At 41.8% G+C, this 24,794-nt stretch overlaps 2 protein-coding genes across 10 annotated transcripts in view; both read right to left on the bottom strand.

The window, feature by feature from the left end:
* The window catches only part of LOC110500415 (transmembrane and coiled-coil domain protein 3), a 39,812-nt gene extending 22,889 nt beyond the window's left edge, over positions 1-16,923 (bottom strand). The window contains exon 1 of one of the 2 annotated variants that reach the window (XM_036959981.1): positions 16,673-16,923. Coding sequence is in view for 1 of the 2 variants with exons in the window: in XM_036959974.1 (XP_036815869.1) it covers positions 16,673-16,819 (147 nt within the window). In the remaining variant the exon portion in view is untranslated. The remainder of the gene's footprint in view (positions 1-16,672) is intronic. The other variant, XM_036959974.1, reaches the window with a different exon arrangement.
* A 6,552-nt stretch (positions 16,924-23,475) lies between these two features.
* LOC110500385 (nuclear receptor subfamily 2 group C member 1-A) overlaps positions 23,476-24,794 on the bottom strand; it is a 29,775-nt gene continuing 28,456 nt past the window's right edge. For 7 of the 8 annotated variants that reach the window (XM_021577771.2, XM_036959959.1, XM_021577728.2 and 4 more), the window contains exon 14: positions 23,476-24,752. In XM_021577771.2, coding sequence (XP_021433446.2) covers positions 24,581-24,752 — 172 coding nt within the window. In that variant the 3' untranslated portion in view covers positions 23,476-24,580. The remainder of the gene's footprint in view (positions 24,753-24,794) is intronic. The other variant, XR_005039137.1, reaches the window with a different exon arrangement.

The raw sequence follows: 24,794 nt of genomic DNA, 5'->3' as shown, positions 1-24,794 counted from the left end.
CTAGACCTAAAGCACACATGGGACGTGGACTAGACTTAACACACATGGGACGTGGACTAGACTTAACACACATGGGACGTGGACTAGACTTAACACACATGGGACGTGGACTAGACTTAACACACATGGGACGTGGACTAGACCTAACACACATGGGACGTGGACTAGACTTAACACACATGGGATGTGGACTAGACCTAAAACACACATGGGACATGGACTAGACCTAACACACATGGAACGTGGACTAGACTTAACACACATGGGATGTGGACTAGACCTAACACACATGGGACGTGGACTAGACCTAAAACACACATGGGATGTGGACTAGACCTAACACACATGGGATGTGGACTAGACCTAACACACATGGGATGTGGACTAGACCTAACACACATGGGATGTGGACTAGACCTAACACACATGGGATGTGGACTAGACCTAAAACACACATGGAACGTGGACTAGACCTAACACACATGGGACGTGGACTAGACCTAACACACAGACAGACAACCTGGTTCATTCAGGAACTAATCAATAGCATATTAACAATACATATGTAGGGTGACCTTTCAACACATAGCCCTGCCAGAAGCCCTGCCAGAAGCCCTGCCAGAAGCCCTGCTCTCCCCTGTGGACTGACAGAGGACAGAGTGGAATCTCTTTTAGACCTGGTTAAATACTGCTATCTCTATTAGACTAAATGAAGTGGAAAATACTTCTTAAAGGGGGTGAACTCAACTTTAATATGTCTCCTCCATGGTCGACAGCATCCTCATTTTCCAAACTTGCTGGCCTACATATAGGATCTACATATAGGCCTACATATAGGGCACATGGCTGGATATAGGGCCTACATATAGGATCTACATATAGGGCCTACATATAGGATCTACATATAGGCCTACATATAGGGCACATGGCTGGATATAGGGCCTACATATAGGATCTACATATAGGGCCTACATATAGGATCTACATATAGGGCCTACATATAGGATCTACATATAGGGCCTACATATAGGATCTACATATAGGGCCTACATACAGACCTACTGTAGACCTCCAGCCATGTGTATCATATAGACTAGACCTACTGTAGATCTCCAGCCATGTGTATCATATAGACTAGACCTACTGTAGACCTCCAGCCATGTGTATCATATAGACCAGACCTACTGTAGACCTCCAGCCATGTGTATCATATAGACCAGATATACTGTAGACCTCCAGCCATGTGTATCATATAGACTAGACCTACTGTAGACCTCCAGCCATGTGTATCATATAGACCAGACATACTGTAGATCTCCAGCCATGTGTATCATATAGACTAGACCTACTGTAGACCTCCAGCCATGTGTATCATATAGACCAGACCTACTGTAGACCTCCAGCCATGTGTATCATATAGACCAGACCTACTGTAGACCTCCAGCCATGTGTATCATATAGACCAGACCTATTGTAGACCTCCTGTCATGTGTATCATATAGACTAGACCTACTGTAGATCTCCAGCCATGTGTATCATATAGACCAGACCTACTGTAGACCTCCAGCCATGTGTATCATATAGACCAGACCTACTGTAGACCTCCAGCCATGTGTATCATATAGACTAGACCTACTGTAGATCTCCAGCCATGTGTATCATATAGACCAGACCTACTGTAGACCTCCAGCCATGTGTATCATATAGACCAGACCTATTGTAGACCTCCAGTCATGTGTACAGTCTGAAATGATTGACACCCTTGATAAAGATGAGCAAAAATTACAGTATAAAATATAATTCAAACACTGAGCTACGTATATTGTATGCAAAAAAAATACTACTACTAATACAATTGTTCAGAGACATTTTTTGTTTAACAAGCAATTTTTTTCACTCGAAAAGGATTGGGGTCAAAATTATTGGCACGCCTGTTTTTCCAATACCTCACCTTGCGAGGATAACGGCACTGAGCATTTTTCTCAATGTTTTATGAGTTGGAGAACCCATTGGGAGGGATTGTAGACCATTCCTCAGTACAGAATACTTCTATATCATTGATATCCTTTGTCTGTACTTATGGACTGCCCTCTTCAATTCAAACCACAGGTTTTCAATGGGTTTCAAGTACGGAGACTGAGATTGGCCATTACAAAAATGTAGATTTAGTGGATTTTGATGTGTGCTTGGAGTTATTGCCTTGCTGGAAGATCTACTTATGGCCAAGTATAAGCATCCTGGCAAACAGGTTTTGGAGCAAAAATAACCTGGTAGTGGATAAAGATACCATAAACATGGGCCCCAGGACCGGTGGAAGCAAAATAGCCCCATAACATCAAAGATCCACCATATTTTACAGTAGGTATGGGGTTATTTACTGCTCATACATTCTCAACCACCATATTTTACAGTAGGTATGGGGTTATTTACTGCTCATACATTCTCATCCACCATATTTTACAGTAGGTATGGGGTTATTTACTGCTCATACATTCTCATCCACCATATTTTACAGTAGGTATGGGGTTATTTACTGCTCATACATTCTCATCCACCATATTTTACAGTAGGTATGGGGTTATTTACTGCTCATACATTCTCATCCACCATATTTTACAGTAGGTATGGGGTTATTTACTGCTCATACATTCTCATCCACCATATTTTACAGTAGGTATGGGGTTATTTACTGCTCATACATTCTCATCCACCATATTTTACAGAAGGTATGGGGTTATTTACTGCTCATACATTCTCATCCACCATATTTTACAGTAGGTATGGGGTTATTTACTGATCATACATTCTCATCCACCATATTTTACAGTAGGTATGGGGTTATTTACTGCTCATACATTCTCATCCACCATATTTTACAGTAGGAATGGGGTTATTTACTGCTCATACATTCTCATCCACCATATTTTACAGTAGGTATGGGGTTATTTTCTGCTCATACATTCTCATCAACCATATTTTACAGTAGGTATGGGGTTATTTACTGCTCATACATTCTCATCCACCATATTTTACAGTAGGTATGGGGTTATTTACTGCTCATACATTCTCATCCACCATATTTTACAGTAGGTATGGGGTTATTTACTGCTCATACATTCTCAACCACCATATTTTACAGTAGGTATGGGGTTATTTTCTGCTCATACATTCTCATCCACCATATTTTACAGTAGGTATGGGGTTATTTACTGCTCATACATTCTCATCCACCATATTTTACAGTAGGTATGGGGTTATTTACTGCTCATACATTCTCATCCACCATATTTTACAGTAGGTATGGGGTTATTTACTGCTCATACATTCTCATCCACCATATTTTACAGTAGGTAGGGGGTTATTTTCTGCTCATACATTCTCATCCACCATATTTTACAGTAGGTATGGGGTTATTTTCTACTCATACATTCTCATTTTAACACCGAACCCACCACTGGTGTGCGTGGCCAAAGAGCTCTATTTTCATGTCATTCAACAAATGTAAATGCCTGGGGTATGCTAAACAGCAGTGGCTCTTGGATTGAAACTGGTGTTTCGGTCATGAAAATAGAGGTGTTTGGCTACGCTCACCAGCGTTGAGATTGGCATCTAAATATACAGTCATTTTTGTTCATTTTTTGTCAATGGTGCCAATGTACTGTAGGGCCAAATCAGTTAAAAACAAGAGCCACAGTTCTAAAGGAAGCTGGAAACATGGACACTTTGTCAAACAGCTCAAAAAAAATATGGTGAGCAAAAAAAGTCTGAGTTCAAGTAGGGACATTCCATCAATCTTCTGAGAAAGCGATGTACTATAGACCTCAGAGCCACAGCTGTAAGGAGGCTGTGGAAATGTTAAATAAGCCGTACTGCAGTTTACAGCACCAGCTGAAGGAGCGCTTGTATCAGTGCTGGGCCCCCCCGATCCCTGCATCTAGTTGAAGTTGGCGATTTCAAGGCAAAGTGCAGTCGTTTTCTACAGAAAGAAGGAAGGAAAGAAAGAAGAAAGGGAAGGAGGAAAGCAAGTTTCATGTTTAAATTAGCGGTCGACCGATTATGATTTTTCAACGCCGATACCGATTATTGGAGGACCAAAAAAGCCAATACCGATTAATCGGCCGATTTTTATATATATATATATATATATATATATATATATATATATATATATATATGTAATAATGACAATTACAACAACACTGGATGAACACTTATTTTAATTGGATATAATACATCAATAAAATCAATTTAGTCTCAAACAAATAAATGTTCAATTTGGTTTAAATAATACAAAAACAAAGTGTTGGAGAAAAAAGTAAAAGTGCAATATGTGCCATGTAAAAAAGTTAACATTTAAGTTCCTTGCTCAGAACATGAGAACATATGAAAGCTGGTGGTTCCTTTTAACATGAGGTAAGAAGTTTTAGGTTGTAGTTATTATAGGAATTATTGGACTATTTCTCTCTATTCCATTTGTATTTCATATACCTTTGACTATTGGATGTTCTAATATGCACTTTAGTATTGCCAGCCTAATCTCGGGAGTTGATTGGCTTGAAGTCATAAACAGCGCAATGCTTGAAGCACAGCTAAGAGCTGCTGGCAAATGCAGGAAAGTGCTGTTTGAATAAATGCTTACGAGCCTGCTGCTGCCTACCACCGCTCAGTTAGACTGCTCTATCAAATCATAGACTTAATTATAATATAATAATACACAGAAATACGAGCCTTAGGTCATTAATATGGTCAAATCTGGAAACTATGATTTCGAAAACAAAACGTTTATTCTTTCAGTGAAATACGGACCGTTCTGTATTTTATCTAACGGGTGGCATCAGTCTAAATATTGCTGTTACATTGCACAACCTTCAATGTTATGTCTTAATTATGTACAATTCTGGCAAATTAATTACGGTCTTTGTTAGGAAGAAATGGTCTTCACACAGTTCGCAACGAGCCAGGCGGCCCAAACCGCTGTATAGACCCTGATTCTGCACAAGAGAAGTGACACAATTTCCCTAGTTAAAATAAATTCCTATTAGCAGGCAATATGAACTAAATATGCAGGTTTAAAAATATATACTTGTGTATTGATTTTATTAAAGGCATTGATGTTGATGGTTTGGTACACGTTGGTGCCACAACAGTGCTTTTTTCAAGAATGCGCTTGTTAAATCACCCGTTTGGCGAAGTAGGCTATGATTCAATGATACATTAACAGTCACCGCATCGATTATATGCAACGCAGGACAAGCTAGGTAAACTAGTAATATCATCAACCATGTGCAGTTAACTAGTGATTATGTTAAGATTGATTGTTTTTTATAAGATACATTTAATGCTAGCTAGCACCTTACCTTGGCTCCTTGCTGCACTCGCGTAACAGGTAGTCAGCCTGCCACGCAGTCTCCTCGTAGAGTGCAATGTAATCGGCAATAATCGATGTCCAAAAATGCCGATTACCGATTGTTATGAAAACTTGAAAATCGGCCCTAATTAAATTAAATGTTTTTTTTAAATTTGATTTAACCTTTATTTAACTAGCCAAGTAAGTTAAGAACAAATGTTTATTTATTTACAATGACGACCTACCCCCGGCCAAACCCGGACGACACTGGGCCAATTGTGCGCAAAGCTACGGGACTGCCAATCACGGCCAGATGTGATGCAGCCTGGATTCGAACCAGGGACTGTAGTGCGCACAAGTATAGGGAAATGCCTTTCTTGCCATCTCTAAACCCAACAATGCAGTAATCAATATCAATGCAGTACTAAAAATAAGGTAGAACAAAAACACAAGACAAATAGAAAATAGAAATCAGATTTGTTGTCTTATATGACCTTGAAGAAGACACAGGTCATCCTGTTCCTCGTCAGACTGCCTCCTGAGTGGATTTTCCACTACACAGGGTTTGCTCCAATACCATATTTACAATATGCAGGGATACTGGAGTGATGGAGGTAGATATGTACAGGGGTAAGGTGACTAGGCATCGGGATATATGAAAAAACAGAGTAGCAACAGCGTACATTTGTGTTTATTATGGATCCCCATTCATTCCTGCCAAGGCAGCAGCTACTCTTCCTGGTGTTTATTATGGATCCCCATTCATTCCTGCCAAGGCAGCAGCTACTCTTCCTGGTGTTTATTATGGATCCCCATTCATTCCTGCCAAGGCAGCAGCTACTCTTCCTGGTGTTTATTACGGATCCCCATTCATTCCTGCCAAGGCAGCAGCTACTCTTCCTGGTGTTTATTATGGATCCCCATTCATTCCTGCCAAGGCAGCAGCTACTCTTCCTGGTGTTTATTATGGATCCCCATTCATTCCTGCCAAGGCAGCAGCTACTCTTCCTGGTGTTTATTATGGATCCCCATTCATTCCTGCCAAGGCAGCAGCTACTCTTCCTGGTGTTTATTATGGATCCCCATTCATTCCTGCCAAGGCAGCAGCTACTCTTCCTGGTGTTTATTATGGATCCCCATTCATTCCTGCCAAGGCAGCAGCTACTCTTCCTGGTGTTTATTATGGATCCCCATTCATTCCTGCCAAGGCAGCAGCTACTCTTCCTGGTGTTTATTATGGATCCCCATTCATTCCTGCCAAGGCAGCAGCTACTCTTCCTGGTGTTTATTATGGATCCCCATTCATTCCTGCCAAGGCAGCAGCTACTCTTCCTGGTGTTTATTATGGATCCCCATTCATTCCTGCCAAGGCAGCAGCTACTCTTCCTGGTGTTTATTATGGATCCCCATTCATTCCTGCCAAGGCAGCAGCTACTCTTCCTGGTGTTTATTATGGATCCCCATTCATTCCTGCCAAGGCAGCAGCTACTCTTCCTGGTGTTTATTATGGATCCCCACTCATTCCTGCCAAGGCAGCAGCTACTCTTCCTGGTGTTTATTATGGATCCCCATTCATTCCTGCCAAGGCAGCAGCTACTCTTCCTGGTGTTTATTATGGATCCCCACTCATTCCTGCCAAGGCAGCAGCTACTCTTCCTGGTGTTTATTATGGATCCCCATTCATTCCTGCCAAAGCAGCAGCTACTCTTCCTGGTGTTTATTATGGATCCCCATTCATTCCTGCCAAGGCAGCAGCTACTCTTCCTGGTGTTTATTATGGATCCCCATTCATTCCTGCCAAGGCAGCAGCTACTCTTCCTGGTGTTTATTATGGATCCCCATTCATTCCTGCCAAGGCAGCAGCTACTCTTCCTGGTGTTTATTATGGATCCCCATTCATTCCTGCCAAGGCAGCAGCTACTTTTCCTGGTGTTTATTATGGATCCCCATTCATTCCTGCCAAGGCAGCAGCTACTCTTCCTGGTGTTTATTATGGATCCCCATTCATTCCTGCCAAGGCAGCAGCTACTCTTCCTGGTGTTTATTATGGATCCCCATTCATTCCTGCCAAGGCAGCAGCTACTCTTCCTGGTGTTTATTATGGATCCCCATTCATTCCTGCCAAGGCAGCAGCTACTCTTCCTGGTGTTTATTATGGATCCCCATTCATTCCTGCCAAGGCAGCAGCTACTCTTCCTGGTGTTTATTATGGATCCCCATTCATTCCTGCCAAGGCAGCAGCTACTCTTCCTGGTGTTTATTATGGATCCCCATTAATTCCTGCCAAGGCAGCAGCTACTCTTCCTGGTGTTTATTATGGATCCCCATTCATTCCTGCCAAGGCAGCAGCTACTCTTCCTGGTGTCCGGCAGAATTAAGACAGTTATACAGTTATACAGAATTAAGAAAGTTATATTTTAAAAACATCACAATAAATTCATTATAGGCCCATACTCCACTACCACATATCTACAACACAAAATCCATGTGTCCGTGTGTGTCTAGTGCGTATGTCATCATGTTATCGTGTGTGTGTGTGTGTGTGTGTGTGTGTGTGTGTGTGTGTGTGTGTAGACTCCTGTGAGTGTACATGAAGACAGAATAAATAAAATTTCTAAAATATAAATACAATTCAAGGCTCAACTCAGATAGAGCGGGTAGCCATTTTTTTATAGCTATTTAGCAGTCTTATGGCTTGGGGATAGACGCTGTTCAGGAGCCTGTTGGTGTCAGACTTGATGCACTGGTACTGCTTGACGCGCGGGAGCAGAGAGAACAGTCTATGGCTTGGGTGGCTGGAGTAAACATGAATGAAGTGTGAGGAACTTAAAGAAATAAGTAAGCCCCAGTCCGACAGCTTGTGAATGTTGAAGCTGTAGTAGTATAGTATAGGAGTAGGTATAGTTATAAAGGCTTGTGAAAACCTGACTTAGCATAGATTAAGTACAGGTAATTCATTATCGGCAGAAAGAAGGAAGTTAAGCATAAACGCAGGGTAAAGAAGTAAGGAGGTAACGAAGAAGAAATGAGAACCAGTCAGACAACTAACGAATGTGAAACTTTAATCAGTGTCATTAAGTATAACCGCTAGTTGAGTTATGACGTCTTAATATGTTGAGCTCTTAGTCAGTGGGGGACTATCAAGGTACATAACCACAGTTTGAGTTATAGGCCTCATAATGTTCAGCAATATTGCATCCTGGTTAAAGGTTGTCTGACTGGCAAGAACAGGAAAGATAAGTATTATTATTAGGGTTATTATAGTAAACAAAAACTGAAACTAAAAAAATATAAATTGGAAAAACTATTTAGTGAACTGAAATTGAAAAATAAAATAAAAAAGTTCAAAACTAAAACAATCCTGAAACTATTATCTTTGGGTGCAAAAATACAACAAAAAAAGCATAATAAATTATGTTTAGTTTGAGTTTTTCTTCATTCTAAACTTTGAGGAAAATCTAGAGAACGTCCTCTTGCTCAGTTGTGCACCGGGGCCTCCCACTCCTCTTTCTATTCTGGTTAGAACCAGTTTTCACGGTTCTGTGAATGGAGTAGTACACAGCGTTGTACGAGATCTTCGGTTCCTTGGCAATTTCTCGTATGGAATAGCCTTCATTTCTCAGAAGAAGAATAGACTGACGAGTTTCAGAAGAAAGGTCTTTGTTTCTGGCCATTTTGAGCCTGTAATGGAACCCACAAATGCTGATTCTCCAGATACTCAACTAGTCTAAAGAAGGCCAGTTTAATTGCTTCTTTAATCAGAACAACAGTTTTCAGCTGTGCTAACATAATTGCAAAAGGGTTTTCTAATGATCAATTAGCCTTTTAAATTATAAATTGGATTAGCTAACACAACGTGCCATTGGAACACAGGAGTGATGGTTGCTGATAATGGCCTCTGTACACTGTCATGACGTTGGCCTGGGGGTAGGTTTATGACAGTCATAAATACCTCTCCCCCCTTTTTCCTCTCTCTACCCTACTGATTTGACATTTGAAAATCCTTTGGTTAACATAGAGATTCTGGGAACATCAGAAGGTGGGGGGAAATGAACTATATTCTGGTAATCCGACCAATTGAACATATGCGGTGGTACTTAATGAATATGACGTCAGTTCGGTTGTCATCTGGGACATTCTCATTGATGATAGGATGACATAAACTCTACAGTGGAAAGTCTGCACATTGTAGTTATCGGATTCACATGGAATTGTTGTTCAATTTAAATGTTTGAATATAAAAGTATTGGTGAAGAGATTAAATGTAATTTTAGCTTCCAAATGAGAGATTTGGGTTTTCATAAGGTTAGGGCTCTGCTCAATCAGTGGCCCGCCCCTGTGAAAGAGACATGGGTTATAAAACGTTTCAAACACACCACTATATAAAGCCTTGACGAAAATGTAACCTCCTGTTCCAAGTACGTGAAGTCTGCAGCCTCTGCGTTAAAAGGACTAACATGTCAACTACAGAACTAAGCCAACATCAGCGTGAGCTTTGGTTGCGAATGGTATGAACTTTGAACATTTATTCACTACAGAAGTGATACCTCCTAGCCGTTGAGTTAGCAACAGCAGCTGCAAACGTGGGCTAGGAAAGAACAGACAGAGTACCCCGTCTACCACACAACCACGTTACTACAACGTATCCAATTGACCACCAGAGACATAGGACTCGGTTGGGCAACACAGCCTTCCATCTACCACCAACCTACCGAAGCGCAGCTCAGAGTGAATATTTATTGCCTTTTCCTTTTCCAAATGGGCGGTAATTTAGAATGCATCAGATACTGTATTTACGATAGCACAGCTTCTTCCTTTGTTCTTCAGTCTTCCCGCTCTTTCACTCAAACCCAGCCCCTTTTCTTTTGTGTAACAAGCTGTCATATCTGTTCCGCCCGCTAGGGACGCTTTCCTTTATGACCTAATTTGTAATCAAGGTATGATTCATTCTTTGTATATGTAATTCTGTGTGATTAGTTAGGTATTTAGTAAATAAATAATTAAACCCAATTTTGCATTGCTGGTTCAACTTGTTAGCCAGGGTTCTTGAAGATAACCAAGAATTTGCAACTTTCAGATGAGACTGAATTAAGGTGACGATTAATATTGACTGCTATTGATATAAAATATTACTAGGTGTTTAAGAGTTTATTCGGAAGATAACAGCTCTATACATATTATTTTGTGGTGCCCCAACTCTCTCGTTAATTACATTTACATGATTAGCTCAATCAGGTAATATTAATTACAGAGAAAGGATTTTATAGAATAGCATGTCATATCACTTAATCCGCCATAGCCAAAGACACGACAACGCCCATGTAGATATTTCATAAGAAATCAGCCGTTTCCAGCTACAATAGTCATTTACAACATTAACAATGTCTACACTGTATTTCTGATCAATTTTATGTCATTTTAATGGACAAAAAAAATGCTTTTCTTTCAAAAACAAGGAAATATCTAAGTGACCCCAAACTTTTTAATGGTAGTGTATATATTCTTATTCCATTCCTTTACGTAGATTTATGTGTATTAGGTTGTTGTTGTGGAATTGTTAGATTACATGTTAGATATTGCTGCACTGTCGGGAACTAGGAGCACAAGAATTTCGCTACACTCGCAATAACATCTGCTAATGTGTATGTGACCAATACAATTTGATCTGATTGCGTCTGAGGTCACTGTCCATTTGAAAGGTCAACCTGGCAGGGCATTAAGTGACCTGTGTGAGCTAAATACCTGGAAAAGATCAAAGGGGGAAATGTTTACTATGTCACCTCTCCAGTTCTGGCAGGTAAGAATGGTTGTTTATTCTAATCTGTTGTCTGTGGCAGTGGATCTGGTTTCTGTCCCTGCATCCCAAGCATTTGTGGAGAGAATATTCAGCCTGTCATCAGACTTGAGAAACAGAACATCCACCTCTCTGGAACACAAGAGTCTTCTTGAAGATAAACCAGAAAATCGTGTTTGGTTGAACAGAAACACCCCCCCCCCCCCCCCACACACACACACAAACACCCCCCCCCCACACACACACACAAACACAAGCTGGCTGTGACATGATAGATTTGTGAAGAAGTGTTGTATTGTTTTTTGCCGTTGTTGCAGGTGTTTTCATAAACCCTATTTGAAGGGGTTAGTCAGTGATACATGTTTAATATTACATAAACATAGCTTTACATAACATAACTTAATTTGTTGTTTCCTCTGTCAGATAAAGGCACTTGATTATTCTTACATCTTCTACTAAAGTAAAAACAAAGAGTGCTTATCCTTTAAATCCAAGTCACATTAGGATAGTTTTCATATTTAAACCTAACCAAACCTATGTCCTGGCCATGGAGTTGTATGGAGTCCTCTAGTGGCCAAAAGTCTGTGTTAGCATGTGTAGTGTCATTGAGGACTTTCGCCATTTTGATTTAGTCAACTGGGCGGGACTTCCAACTTCATTGGCTAATCCCTCCTGATGTCCCTGTTGGCATGACTTGATGTCTCGGCTGGCATGACTTGATGAGCCAGTTGGCATGACTTGATGAGCCAGTTGGCATGACTTGATGAGCCAGTTGGCATGACTTGATGAGCCAGTTGGCATGACTTGATGTCCTGGTTGGCATGACTTGATGTCCTGGTTGGCATGACTTGATGAGCCAGTTGGCATGACTTGATGTCCCGGTTGGCATGACTTGATGTCCCGGTTGGCATGACTTGATGTCCCGGTTGGCATGACTTGATGTCCCGGTTGGCATGACTTGATGACCCGGTTGGCATGACTTGATGACCCGGTTGGCATGACTTGATGACCCGGTTGGCATGACGTGATGACCCGGTTGGAGTCGTGACAGCCTGGTCATCAGGAGGGATCAGCCAATTCATTTTACTTGTGAAGAAGAAAATTGACTATTTAAGACAGCGATGGCCGCCTCAATGGCGCTGCCCATGCTCTCATAGACACCATAATGACACAGATACAGAGATTTATGTCTATTGCCTTATGTCTTACTGACCCCCCAGTGGCGAGAAGTGGCATCCTAAAAACACATAAATGGCTCCTCCCTCCCCCTCCTCCCTGCCTCCCTCCTCCTCCCTCCCCCTTCCTCCCTGCCTCCCTCCTCCTCCCTCCCCCTTCCTCCCTGCCTCCCTCCTCCTCCCTCCCCCTTCCTCCCTGCCTCCTTCCTCCCTGCCTCCCTCCTCCTCCCTCCCTGCCTCCCTCCTCCTCCCTCCCCCTCCTCCCTCCCGCTCTGCCCTCTCTCCCCCACTAAGTAGCATATGCTAATTTCTGTCATTAACACTAAAACTGAAACTAAGCAATATACAAAATAAATATAAATGGGTTTTTTTAATTAAACTTAAACTAAATAACAAATTGTAAATCATGTCTGAAAATATTAAATCACAAAACTATATTAACCTTGGTAGGTTAAGGAATAAAACATGTATATCAATGCAGATACATTTGCCTATAAAGCATAAAAAGCATAGGCCTACAGTTGGATTGCAGCCCAGTGCAATGCATTAAGGACATTGGTGTTAGACAGATCCACAGATGATGCAATCTCAATCGCATTCCACCCTTTCCCACACTGGACAAAAGGAACACCTATGTGAGAATGCTGTTCATTGATTACAGGTCAGCGTTCAACACCATAGTGCCCACAAAGCTCATCACTAAGCTAAGGATCCTGGGACTAAACACCTCCCTCTGCAACTGGATCCTGGACTTCCTGACGGGCCGCTCCCAGATGGTAAGGGTAGGCAACAACATCTGCCACACTGATCCTCAACACAGGGGCCCCTCAAGGGTGCGTGCTTAGTGTTCTCCTGTACTCCCTGTTCACCCACGACTGTGTGGCCAAGAAAAACTCCAACACGATCATTAAGTTTGCTGACGACACAACAGTGGTAGGCCTGATCACCGACAATGATGAGACAGCCTATAGGGAGGAGGCAGTGTGGCAGTGTGGTGCCAGAACAACAACCTCTCACTCAACATGAGCAAGACAAAGGAGCTGATCGTGGAATACAGGAAAAGGAGGGCCAAACACACCCCATTCACATCAACGGGACTGTAGTGGAGCGGGTCAAGAGTTTCAAGTTCCTTGGTGTCCACATCACCAACAAACTATCATGATCCAAACACACCAAGACAGTCATGAAGAGGGCACGACAAAATATTTTCCCCCTCAGGTGACTGAAAAGATTTGTCATGGGTCCCCAGATCCTCAAAAGGTTCTACAGCTGACTGGTTCTACTGGTTGCATCACCGCCTGGTATGGCAAATTCTCAGCATCCGACCGTAAGCCACTACATAGGGTAGTGCGTACGGCCCAGTATATCACTAGGGCCAAGCTTCCTGCCATCCAGGACCTATATACTAGGCGGTGTCAGAGGAAGGCCCAATTTGTTTTCAAAGACTCCCGTCACCAGTCATAAACGTTTCTCTCTGCTACCTCACGGCAAGAGGTATTTGTTTACCAAACTCCCTAACAAAAGAAGCTATTTGGACATAATTGATGGACTTTATGGAACAAATCAAATCGAACTGGGATTCCTGGGAGTGCATTCTGATGAGGATCAAAGGTATGTGAATATTTATAATACTATTTCTGACTAATGTTAACTGCGCAACATGGCAGATATTTATTTTGGCTGTTTTGAGCTCTGAGCGCCATACTCAGATTATGCTTTTTCCGTAAAGTTTTTTTAAATCTGACACAGCGGTTGCATTAAGGAGAAGTTTATCTATATTTCCATGGAAAACACATGTATTTTCATCAACATTTATAATGAGTATTTCTGTAAATTAATGTGGCTCTCTGCAAAATCACTGCATGTTTTGGAACTACTGAACATAACACGCCAATGTAAAATGGGATTTTGGGATATAAATACGAACTTTACCGAACAAAACATACATGTATTGTGTAACATGAAGTCCTATGAGTGTCATCTGATGAAGATCATCAAAGGTTAGTGATTAATTTTCTCTCTATTTGTGCTTTTTGTGACTCCTCTCTTTGGCTGGAAAAATGGCTGGGTTTTTCTGTGACTTGGTGGTGACCTAACATAATCGTTTGTGGAGCTTTCGCTGTAAAGCATTTTTGAAATCAGACACTGTGGCTGGATTAACAATAATTGTATCTTTAAAATGGTGCCTAATACTTGTATGTTTGAGAAATTTGATTTATGAGATTTCTGTCGATTTGTATTTGGCGCCCTGCAATTTCATTGGCTGCTAGCGGAACCCCGTTCCCAGACAGGTTAACAGCTTCTAGCCCCAAGCCATAAGACTGCTGAACAATTAATCAAATGGCCACCCAGAATATTTACACAGACCCCCCCCCCCCCCCCTTGTTTTTATGCTGCTGCTACTCGCTGTTTATTATCTATGCATAGTTACTTTACCCCTACCTTCATGTACAAATGACCTCGACTAACCTGTACCCCGCACTCGGTTCCCGGTACTCAATGTTTATAGCCTCGTTATTGATATTTTATTGTGTTACTTTTTATTTTATTTTTTTTACCTTAGTTTATTTAGTAAATATTTTCTTAACTCTATTTCTTGAACTACATTGTTGGTTAAGGGCTTGTAAGTAAGCATTTCACAATAAGGTCAACTACACCTGTTGTATTCGGCGCATGTGACTAATAAAATTTGACTTGAAGTGGGATCTGTGTAGCTATAATTGAGGTGATAAATTTCAACAGATGAACCATGTGGATGTTCATTTATTACTCATATCGTGAAGGAGAGACAGTGAGTGATGTAATAAAGGGAACTTGGACTTGACACCTTTTAACAACCAGGTCAAGACATCACTCAGGTTCAAACATGATAAACAGCCTGGAAATAACCAGTCAGTCAACAATCAGTCAACAGTCCGCCAACAGTCCGCCAACAATCCGGCAACAGTCCGCCAACAATCCGTCAACAGTCAGTCAACAGTCCGCCAAGAATCCGTCAACAGTCAGTCAATAGTCCGTCAACAGTCCGCCAACAATCCGTCAACAGTCTGCCAACAATCCGTCAACAGTCTGCCAACAATCCGTCAACAGTCATACAAATCAGTTAATCCATTAAATGTAATTTGCCCTGAGGGCACGATCGCTACAGCAGAAAGATAAATAACTTGCTCTCGCTTTAACAGTTGAGTGATTTTCTGGTTTGTAATGTCTCCATAAACAATCACGAGACACACCGTGCTCCAGGCAGGAGGAAACAGTGTGTGTGTGTGTGTGTGTGTGTGTGTGTGCGTGGCCTATAAGAGAAGACTGGTTTTGTTTTAGATTTGCATGATGGCCTAGTATTAGGATCAGTGTTCAACAATGACTTCCTTAATTGTGCCACTCTGATATTTACAACCATTTAAATGCATCTTGAAACATAAGGTTGTTTTATCCTCTACTGCGAATAAGGTGTAAACTATCAAGACATTTACCAAAGTGCTCAAGTCGTTTACATAATGTGCACAAGTCCATGTTATTCAATAAGACCCTGGGGGATTTGAGTATCCTTGTACAGCTGTAACATTGTAATAACATGGAATGAGCTAAAACTATCCAGCTGTTAAAACATTTATCTGACTCATAACATGTCTATCCAGCTGTTAAAACAATTATCTGACTCATAACATGTCTATCCAGCTGTTAAAACATTTATCTGACTCATAACATGTCCATCCAGCTGTCATTTGGAGCAGTAACCATTGTAAGAGATCAGAGCAGAAGAACAGAAAACGGAACAGAGAAGAGAGAACAGAACATTGCTTTGGACAACAGGAGAAGGGCACATTGCATTGAACCAAAACCATTCTACTATGTGTTTTTTTGTTGTTGTTTTTTTTACTGTTAAAAAATTCAATCATAGTTAAATACAATTTTATTATTTTCTCAAATATTAACCAAACATGTATTTGGCAATTCTGAATGGTATGATTGTGTTTAAAATATATATATATGTTAAAAATATGAATAGGGCTGAAAATAATAGAAGACTAAATGAAAATGAGGCAAACACCTCCAAGTTACCCTAAAATGTAATGAACACAAGCAATGGTACACAATGTAGCCTACATTCTAGAGAGCCTCAATACGCTAAGATAGCAGACCAATTCATGCGCGCAAAAGCCTACGTAAGAAATGAATGACCCAGTGAGTAAAATCAGATTCGATCAGATTTGAACGAAAACTGGGACACAGCAGGTGTTCGCATATTGATGCTTTCGCTGCATTATGTTGACGATTACAGTACAATGCCTCCAACGTTTGAGCAGCGTAGGCTATGTGGAGTAGAATAAATAATGAAAAAAAAGTCGTTATTACCATTTCGTTCCGGCTGTTAAGGTATTTTTCGACTTCTGATAAACTTCTCACTGCTGAGTCAGCGGTGGCCATAATCATCGAGTCGGTCTCGCGGTTGGGTTTAGGAATTTGAGTCGGTGTAGTGTTCCGTTCACGATGTTTCATCATTTGTAGTCTGACACGATCCTTGTCGACCGACCCTTCACACAGACTGATATGACCATTCCCTCTCTCTCCTTCCCAAGCCGAAAACACTAAACAATGTGCACTCAGACTCCGCCCAGTTGAAGGTCTGCCGAGCAGGAGGAGGAGGTTAACCCTATCGTTCTACCGTGGGTGAGGTTAAGGACACAACCGACGCTTAAACTGATCAACCAAAACCTACAACTGACCTTTACCTTAACCCTAACCTTAACCAAACCCTTGCCCCAAAAATTCAGAAATTAAATATCAGTTTGGGCGTCATTAATGTCCTTATAACATTTTCCTGCTATCATTCCACCCTCCACCATACTGGAGACAGTGACTTGAGCAGTTTGTCAAACGTCTCAGCCTATCACAATCCTATCACTACTCCAACCATTCCAAACGTGTTAAACAACAGAAACTGATGTCACCATAATACAATCTGAAAGGACAAATGTAGGCTGCCAGTCTCTCTTCTCTCTCTCACACACACACACACACACACACACACACACACACACACACACACACACACACACACACACACACACACACACACACACACACACACACACACACACACACACACACACACACACACCTACCTTATCTAACCCATTCCCCCTGGAGCCAGTATGAAACCAAACAAAGCTAGCCCTCAAAGCAATTAAGGACTAGAAACAAAAAGGACAAAGGACAGTGCCTTGAGTGTTTACTCTTTGCGCAAATAGATCCACCCTACCAGGACCAGAGGCCCTGGGATTGGGAACAGGCCAACCATTCTAGTCTTGGCCGAGTTCCACAAGCCTTTTTCATTAACGTATTCACGTAGATTGCTTAGTGTTTACGACTAGTTTCATCCGCCCAACTTGGTGGTTCTCCAACTGTGAAACTGTGAAAATATAAATGAGCTTTTAAAAGGTGTTGGAAGTCTTCCTTACCTGAATAGAATACCTTATCTGTTATCCACACAGGCGTGTTGTTGCTGTAATCCTTCCTCTCTTGATTTGTTGGTGATGCTTGGGTTGTGCCTGAAATGACACCATATTCCCTATATAGTGCACTACTTTTGACCAGAGCCCTGGTAGTGCACTATATAGGGAATAAGGACCAGAGCCCTGGTAGTGCACTATATATAGGGAATAGGGACCAGAACCCTGGTAGTGCACTATATAGGGAATAGGGACCAGAGCCCTGGTAGTGCACTATATAGGGAATAGGGACCAGAGCCCTGGTAGTGCACTATATAGGGAATAAGGACCAGAGCCCTGGTAGTGCACTATATAGGGAATAGGGACCAGAGCCCTGGTAGTGCACTATATAGGGAATAGGGACCAGAGCCCTGGTAGTACACTATATAGGGAATAAGGACCAGAGCCCTGGTAGTGCACTATATAGGGAATAAGGACCAGAGCCCTGGTAGTGCAATATATAGGGAATAAGGACCAGAGCCCTGGTAGTGCACTATATAGGGAATAGGGACCAGAGCCCTGGTAGTGCACTATATAGGGAATAGGGACCAGAGCCCTGGTAGTGCACTATATAGGGAATAGGGACCAGAGCCCTGGTAGTGCACTATATAGGGAATAAGGACCAGAGCCCTGGTAGTGCACTATATAGGGAATAAGGACCAGAGCCCTGGTAGTGCACTATATAGGGAATAAGGACCAGAGCCCTGGTAGTGCACTATATAGGGAATAGGGACCATATTCCTGTAGTGACACCTCTTGCACTGAGATGCAGGGCCTTAGACCACTGCGCCACTCAGGAGCCTTGCAGACTTGGTACAATCAGATATGAGGATATTGGATCCCTGGCTACCTGACAAACACAAGCCAGCAACGTATTCACTAGGTCATCAAGTTTTAATGTGCTTACCAATGAGTTTCATTAGTAGGACGCGTTCACCAGGTGGCTACAGCAAAGCAGGGATTAGGGCTACAGTCAGTGTGCGTAGACAGGGTCATAGTGACACACACACACACACAGGGGTGTATAAGGGGTTGCGTGTGTGTGTCTGTGTGTCCCTGCTACCCCCTCATAAAATATTGATCGACAAATACGACTAACTGTAAGTCTATGCCCTCCCTTTCACTGACGCTTCTTCCACCTTTAGACATCAGACGGATAATAAACACCAGAAGAAGCCATCAGATACCTTGAGATATATACGTTTTGCATTATTGAAAAGATTCAAGGTACAGATATGGAAATAGTCTGTCGTGGATAACAGATGAGCTATAATAATAGTGTTTCCCCTATTTATATATATATATTTTTAATCGTGGCCACCACTGCAAAACCTTTTAAATAGAAATGATGCACCAAGAAGACCCAATCTACCAGAAATAGCATCGGGGACTCTGGAAGACTGCATTGTGGGTAAATAATAGTCCCTTTTCTGATCCTCACAGAGAGAACATTGATGCAGATTGGTGATCTTCCCAATTTAAATAAACATCAGCAGTCCAGCAGTATGATCAATTGAAATTGAAATTCTCATGTCGTGTATCACCTACTAAAACTATGTAATTAAGCAATATCACTTCTTTCAAATTCTATTACAATTTAAATGCTTATAGCCTTTGCGCTATAGACTCTTTTAGCGGCTATACATAGCCTATATAAAGCTGCTTATAAACAGATCTCTTAGCTTTATAGCTTATAGCCTCTCAGAATACAAGTGGGGGTATGGGTTGGACAGGCTGATGGGACACTTGATGTAACCATTTAGCTGAGAGCATGTGTTTACCTCCAATTCACCTCATCTACAGATCAATATCAGTGAAATTCCATGGTAACAGAGTGATGCAGACTCAGATTTTTCACTTTAAAATGTACGTCAGACAAAAACCAATGATTGCAAAGTTGAACAAACCAACTCTATGCATAAGGATTCATTTTAAGAATATCCACAAAAAAATGTTCATAAAAACACATTTACAGTGCATTCGGAAAGTATTCTGACCACTTGACTTTTTCTACATTTTGTTACGTTACAGCCTTATTCTAAAATGGATTTTAAAAAAATGTAAAATACGCATCAATCTACACACAACATCCATAATGACGGCAGGATAGCCTTGTGGCTAGAGCATTGGATGAATAACTAAAAGGTTGCAAGTTCGAATCCCCCGACCTGACTAGGTACGAATCTGTCGGTCTGCTCCTGAACAAGGCAGTTAACCCACTGTTCCTAGGCCGTCATTGAAAATAAAAATTTGTCTTTAACTGACTTGCCTAGTTAAATAAGGGTTTAATAAAATGTTCGTTTTTTTTTTTTTTTTATAAACAGAAATATCACATGTACATAAGTATAAGTGACCCTTTACTCAGTACTTTGTCGAAGCACCTTTGGCAACGATTACAGCCACGAGTATTCTTGGGTATGACGCTACAAGCACATCTGTATTTGGGGAGTTCCCCCATTCTTCTCTGCAGATCCTCTCAAGCTCTGGCAGCTTGGATGGGGAGCGTCGCTGCACAGCTATTTTCAGGTCTCTCCAGAGATGTTCGATTGGGTTCAAGTCCGGGCTCTGACTGGGGCACTCAAGGACATTCAGAGACTTGTCCTGAAGCCACTCCTGTGCTGTCTTGGCTGTGTGCTTGGGTTATTGTCCTGTTGGAAGGTGAACCTTCACCCCAGTCTGAAGTCCTGAGCACTCTCCAGCAGGTTTTCATCAAGTATTTCTCTGTACTTTGCTCCATTCATCTTTCCCTCAATCCTGACTAGTCTCCCAGTCCCTGCAGCTGAAAAACATCCCCACAGCATTATACTAGAGGCAACCATGCATCACCATAGGGATGGTGCCAGGTTTCCTCCAGACGTGACGCTTGGCCTTCAGGCCAAAGTGTTCGATCTTGGTTTCATCAGACCAGAAAATCTTGTTTTTCATGGTCTGACAGTCCTTAAGGTGCCTTTTGCCAAACTACAAGCGGGCTGAGGTTCTTTAACTGGTAACCTCCCTGACCAAGGCCCTTCTCCCCCAATTGTCAGAGTGACCATGGGGTTGTTGGTCAACTCCCTGACCAAGGCCCTTCTCCCCCAATTGCTCAGTTTGGCCGTGTGGCCAGCTCTAGGAAGAGTCTTGGTGGTTCTAAATTTATTCCATTTAAGAATGATGGAGGCCACTGTGTTCTTGGGTACCTTCAATGCTACATAAATGTTTTGGTAACCTTCCTCAGATCTGTGCCTCGACATAATCCTGTCTCGGAGCTCTACGGACAATTCCTTCGACCTCATGGCTTGGTTTTTGCTCTGACATTCACTATCAACTGTGGGACCTTATATAGACAGGTGTGTGCCTTTCCAAATCATGTCCAATATATTGACTTTCCCACAGGTGGACTCCAATAAAGTTGTAGAAACATCTCAAGGATGATAAATGGACACAGGACGCACCTGAGCTCAATTTAGAGTCTCAAAGGTTCTGAATACTTATGTAAATAAGGTGTGTTTTTTATTTGTAATACATTTACAAACATTTCTGAAAACCTGTTTTTGCTTTGTCATTATGGGGTGAATGTGTGTAGATTGATGAGGTAAAAAAATTATTGAATACATTTTATAATAAGGCTGTAACGTAACGAAATGTGGAAAAAGTGAAGTGGTCTGAATACTTCCCGAATGCCCTGTACTTGAAGAATAGTGCAGATGTAACGTTTGGTAACAGAATGACAGCAAAAACAGAGCAAACCGTCATTCTGCACTGTTCTTCAAGGAAATGTGATTTTGCACCATTTTTTTGTGTGGAAAAGGTTCAAATTCATCCTTGTGCATTGAGTTGTACGGTTTGTGTAACTTTGCAATCATTGTTTTTTGTTTGACATACATTTTAAAGTGAAAAATCTGTTACCTTGGAATCTATTACCATGGAATTGCCCTGATATTGATCTGTAGATGGGGTGAATTGGAGGTAAACACAATCTCCGCTTAATGGTTACATCATCAAGGGTGCGTTCGTAAATTCACTCTGGCTATCTACTCCAATTTCAGAGCACTCGTCTGAGCGTGCTAGAGCACAGAATAATTGACACATTTACAAAACGCTGAACCCCCGTTGAACATGGCCGATGTCAGTAAATGTCGGCAAAAAAAAGCGTCATTAAATTGTTGGCAGCAGCAGTTAATCACCAACGCTCTGGATAACATGAACGGCCTAACCAGCTCTGTTAGGGAGAGTAAAATGGTCAGAGTGAGGTGTTCTCTCATGTGTCTGGAAGTAGCTAGAAAGCTAGCCAACATTAGCCAGTTGGCAGTCAAGCACCCAAGCTGTTGTGAGGTCAGAACGCTCGGATCAACACTACTCCTCGACCAGAGCGTCCAGTGGGCGTTCTGAACGCTCTGCATTTACGAACACCCAGTGGGCACTCTGAGCGCACTCTGTCACTCCAGATTGAATTTACGAACACACCCCAAATGTCATCATCATTCTTTTACCATGGAATTGCAACACAGGCATTCCATAAATTAGTTATCAAACTTTTTGAATACGAATAAAAGCTTGGACGGGGGGGGGGGTTCACCATCAATAAATCTTAAAGTCAGGTTTCCCAGACTCAGATTAAGCATGGTCCTGGACAATAAAGCACTTCAAATGTAGAATCGTTTGAATTTTGAATCCAAGACTTTGATCAGTATCTGGGACCCATATGTAAAGTCATTGAACTCTGGAATTCTCTCTCCCTCCTAATTGACCCTGAATGTAGCCTAACCTACCTGTACAGACCAGTTGAACCACCATCGTACACTACATGACCAAAAGTATGTGGACACCTGCTCGTCGAACATCTCATTCCAAAATCATGGGCATTAATATGGAGTTGGTCCCCCTTTTGCTGTTATAACAGCCTCCACTCTTCTGGAAAGGCTTTCCACTAGATGTTGGAACATTGCTGAGAGGACTTGCTTCCATTCAGCCATAAGAGCATTAGTGAGGTCAAGCACTGATGTTGGCCGATTAGTCTTGGCTCGCAGTCGTTCCAATTCATCCCAAAGGTGTTCATTGCACATGGTGATCTTATACTTGTGTACGGCTGCTTGGTCATAGAAACCCATTTCACAAAGCTCCCGACAAACAGTTATTGTGCTGACGTTGCTTCCAGAGGCAGTTTGGAACTCAGTAGGGAGTGTTGTAACAGAGGACAGACGATTTTTACACGCTACACGCTACAGCACTCGGCAGTCCCCGTTCTGTGATCTTGTGTGGCCTACCACTCCGCAGCTGAGCCGTTGTTGCTCCTAGACGTTTCCACTTCACAACAACAGCACTTACAGCACTTGTTGGAAAGGTGGCAGCCTATGATGGCGCCACATTAAAAGTCACTAAGCTCTTCAATCAATAAGGCCACAACTACTGCAAAAATGTTTGTCTATGGAGATTGCATGGCTTTGTGCTCGATTTTATACACCTGTCAGCAACGGGTGTGGCTGAAATAGCCGAATCCACTAATCTGAAGGAGTGGCCACATCCAGTACGTACACAGAAGTATCTTGTGTCGCTCAAGTGACGCCATAACACGATTCCCCTTCGATGTGAAAAGCTAATGCAGATATCATAAAAAAGAAACACCTCATTGAAAAGGTGATTTTTTTTTTTTTTTTTTGAAATTTATTGTAAAATAAATGTGATTGACCATTGAAAGTTTCAATTTTATTTTCAACTGACTTCACAAATGTTTTAGTAACTACATGTACATGTCCAAAAGCTGGAATTATTGTAATAAGCTATTGCCCATGATAGCTTTTTCTTCATTTCTTTCTATATACATATTTATATATATACACACACACACACACACACACGATTCTATGAGTTCCACATGTCGCATATTCCATATGTTCCACGTTCAAGAAGAGAGGACTCATGATGCAAGCCTGTTCCTTCGGACTGGCAAACAAACTATAACATCTAAAAAAAACGGTTATAACCTTAATACACTGACCAAATATCATCATCATCATCATCATCATCATCATCATCATCATCATGACAACCGCAATTCAAATTTTTACAAAAAAAAAAAAAAAAAACGCAAGTTGAAAGCAAACGAGGGAGCGGTTGAAAGAAACAAAAAAGCAAACGGCTCCTCTGTCCGTTCACTCATCAAAAGACAAAACACAAAATGAAAGGAGGAAGAATAAAATAATGCTGTACACATGAATAATAAAAAAAAGCCCTACGATGCTTGACTGGATTCAAAGTTTCTTTTCGTGAAAGGACAACGCTAAGCAAGCCAGCTATAACCTCGATCTGTGTGTACTAAATAGTCTTCTGAGCTATTCAGGAGGAGGGGGGGGGGGGGGGGGGGACAAAGAGGAGGATTGTTTCAGCATTGAGGAAGTAAATCATCAGATTCCATTGAGAAAAACTTTAGATTCTGTTGAGGGAGGCTGGTCAAAATGCAACCAAACTGGTTCCTGTTCAGTTGGCACCAAACGGAAAAGAAATTGTCAAAAACAGGGGGAAAAAACAAAACAAAAAACAGGCAGGTATTACCTGAACTTGTCCAATAAAATAAATGTCCCTTTTCATTGTCCATCGCAACACGTTTTGCTAATGGTGTGCCCTACAGAACGACACTGCAGTTTTACCCCCTCCCCCCCTTAAGAATGTTAACATTTCCATGGCCGTTTGCCTACGATGGGCCTGCAGGTGATGTTGCCATGGTGAACACGGGGATGCTGTTACCATGGTGACGTCGGTGGTTGCCGTGTTAAACCAGGGTCGGCGTGGGGTCAGGTCAGACGCCAGTGGCCACCTGGCTGTTGTAGTCGGTGGTCTCCATCTTGAGGATGTAAGGGATGATGCTGTCTATCTGAACGTTGCCGATGAGGCCAGTGAAGAAGAGCTCCTCGGTCACCACTGAACTCATAAGCCGCAGGGCAGGGAGACGAAGCAACAGCTTGGATAACCTGAGGGGAATGAGGGAGGGACATTATTAAATGGACAATATA

This window comes from Oncorhynchus mykiss, chromosome 2 (assembly GCF_013265735.2).
Source record: "Oncorhynchus mykiss isolate Arlee chromosome 2, USDA_OmykA_1.1, whole genome shotgun sequence".
NCBI classification, from domain to species: Eukaryota; Metazoa; Chordata; class Actinopteri; order Salmoniformes; family Salmonidae; genus Oncorhynchus; species Oncorhynchus mykiss.
This window is presented reverse-complemented; position numbering and strand designations above follow the sequence as displayed.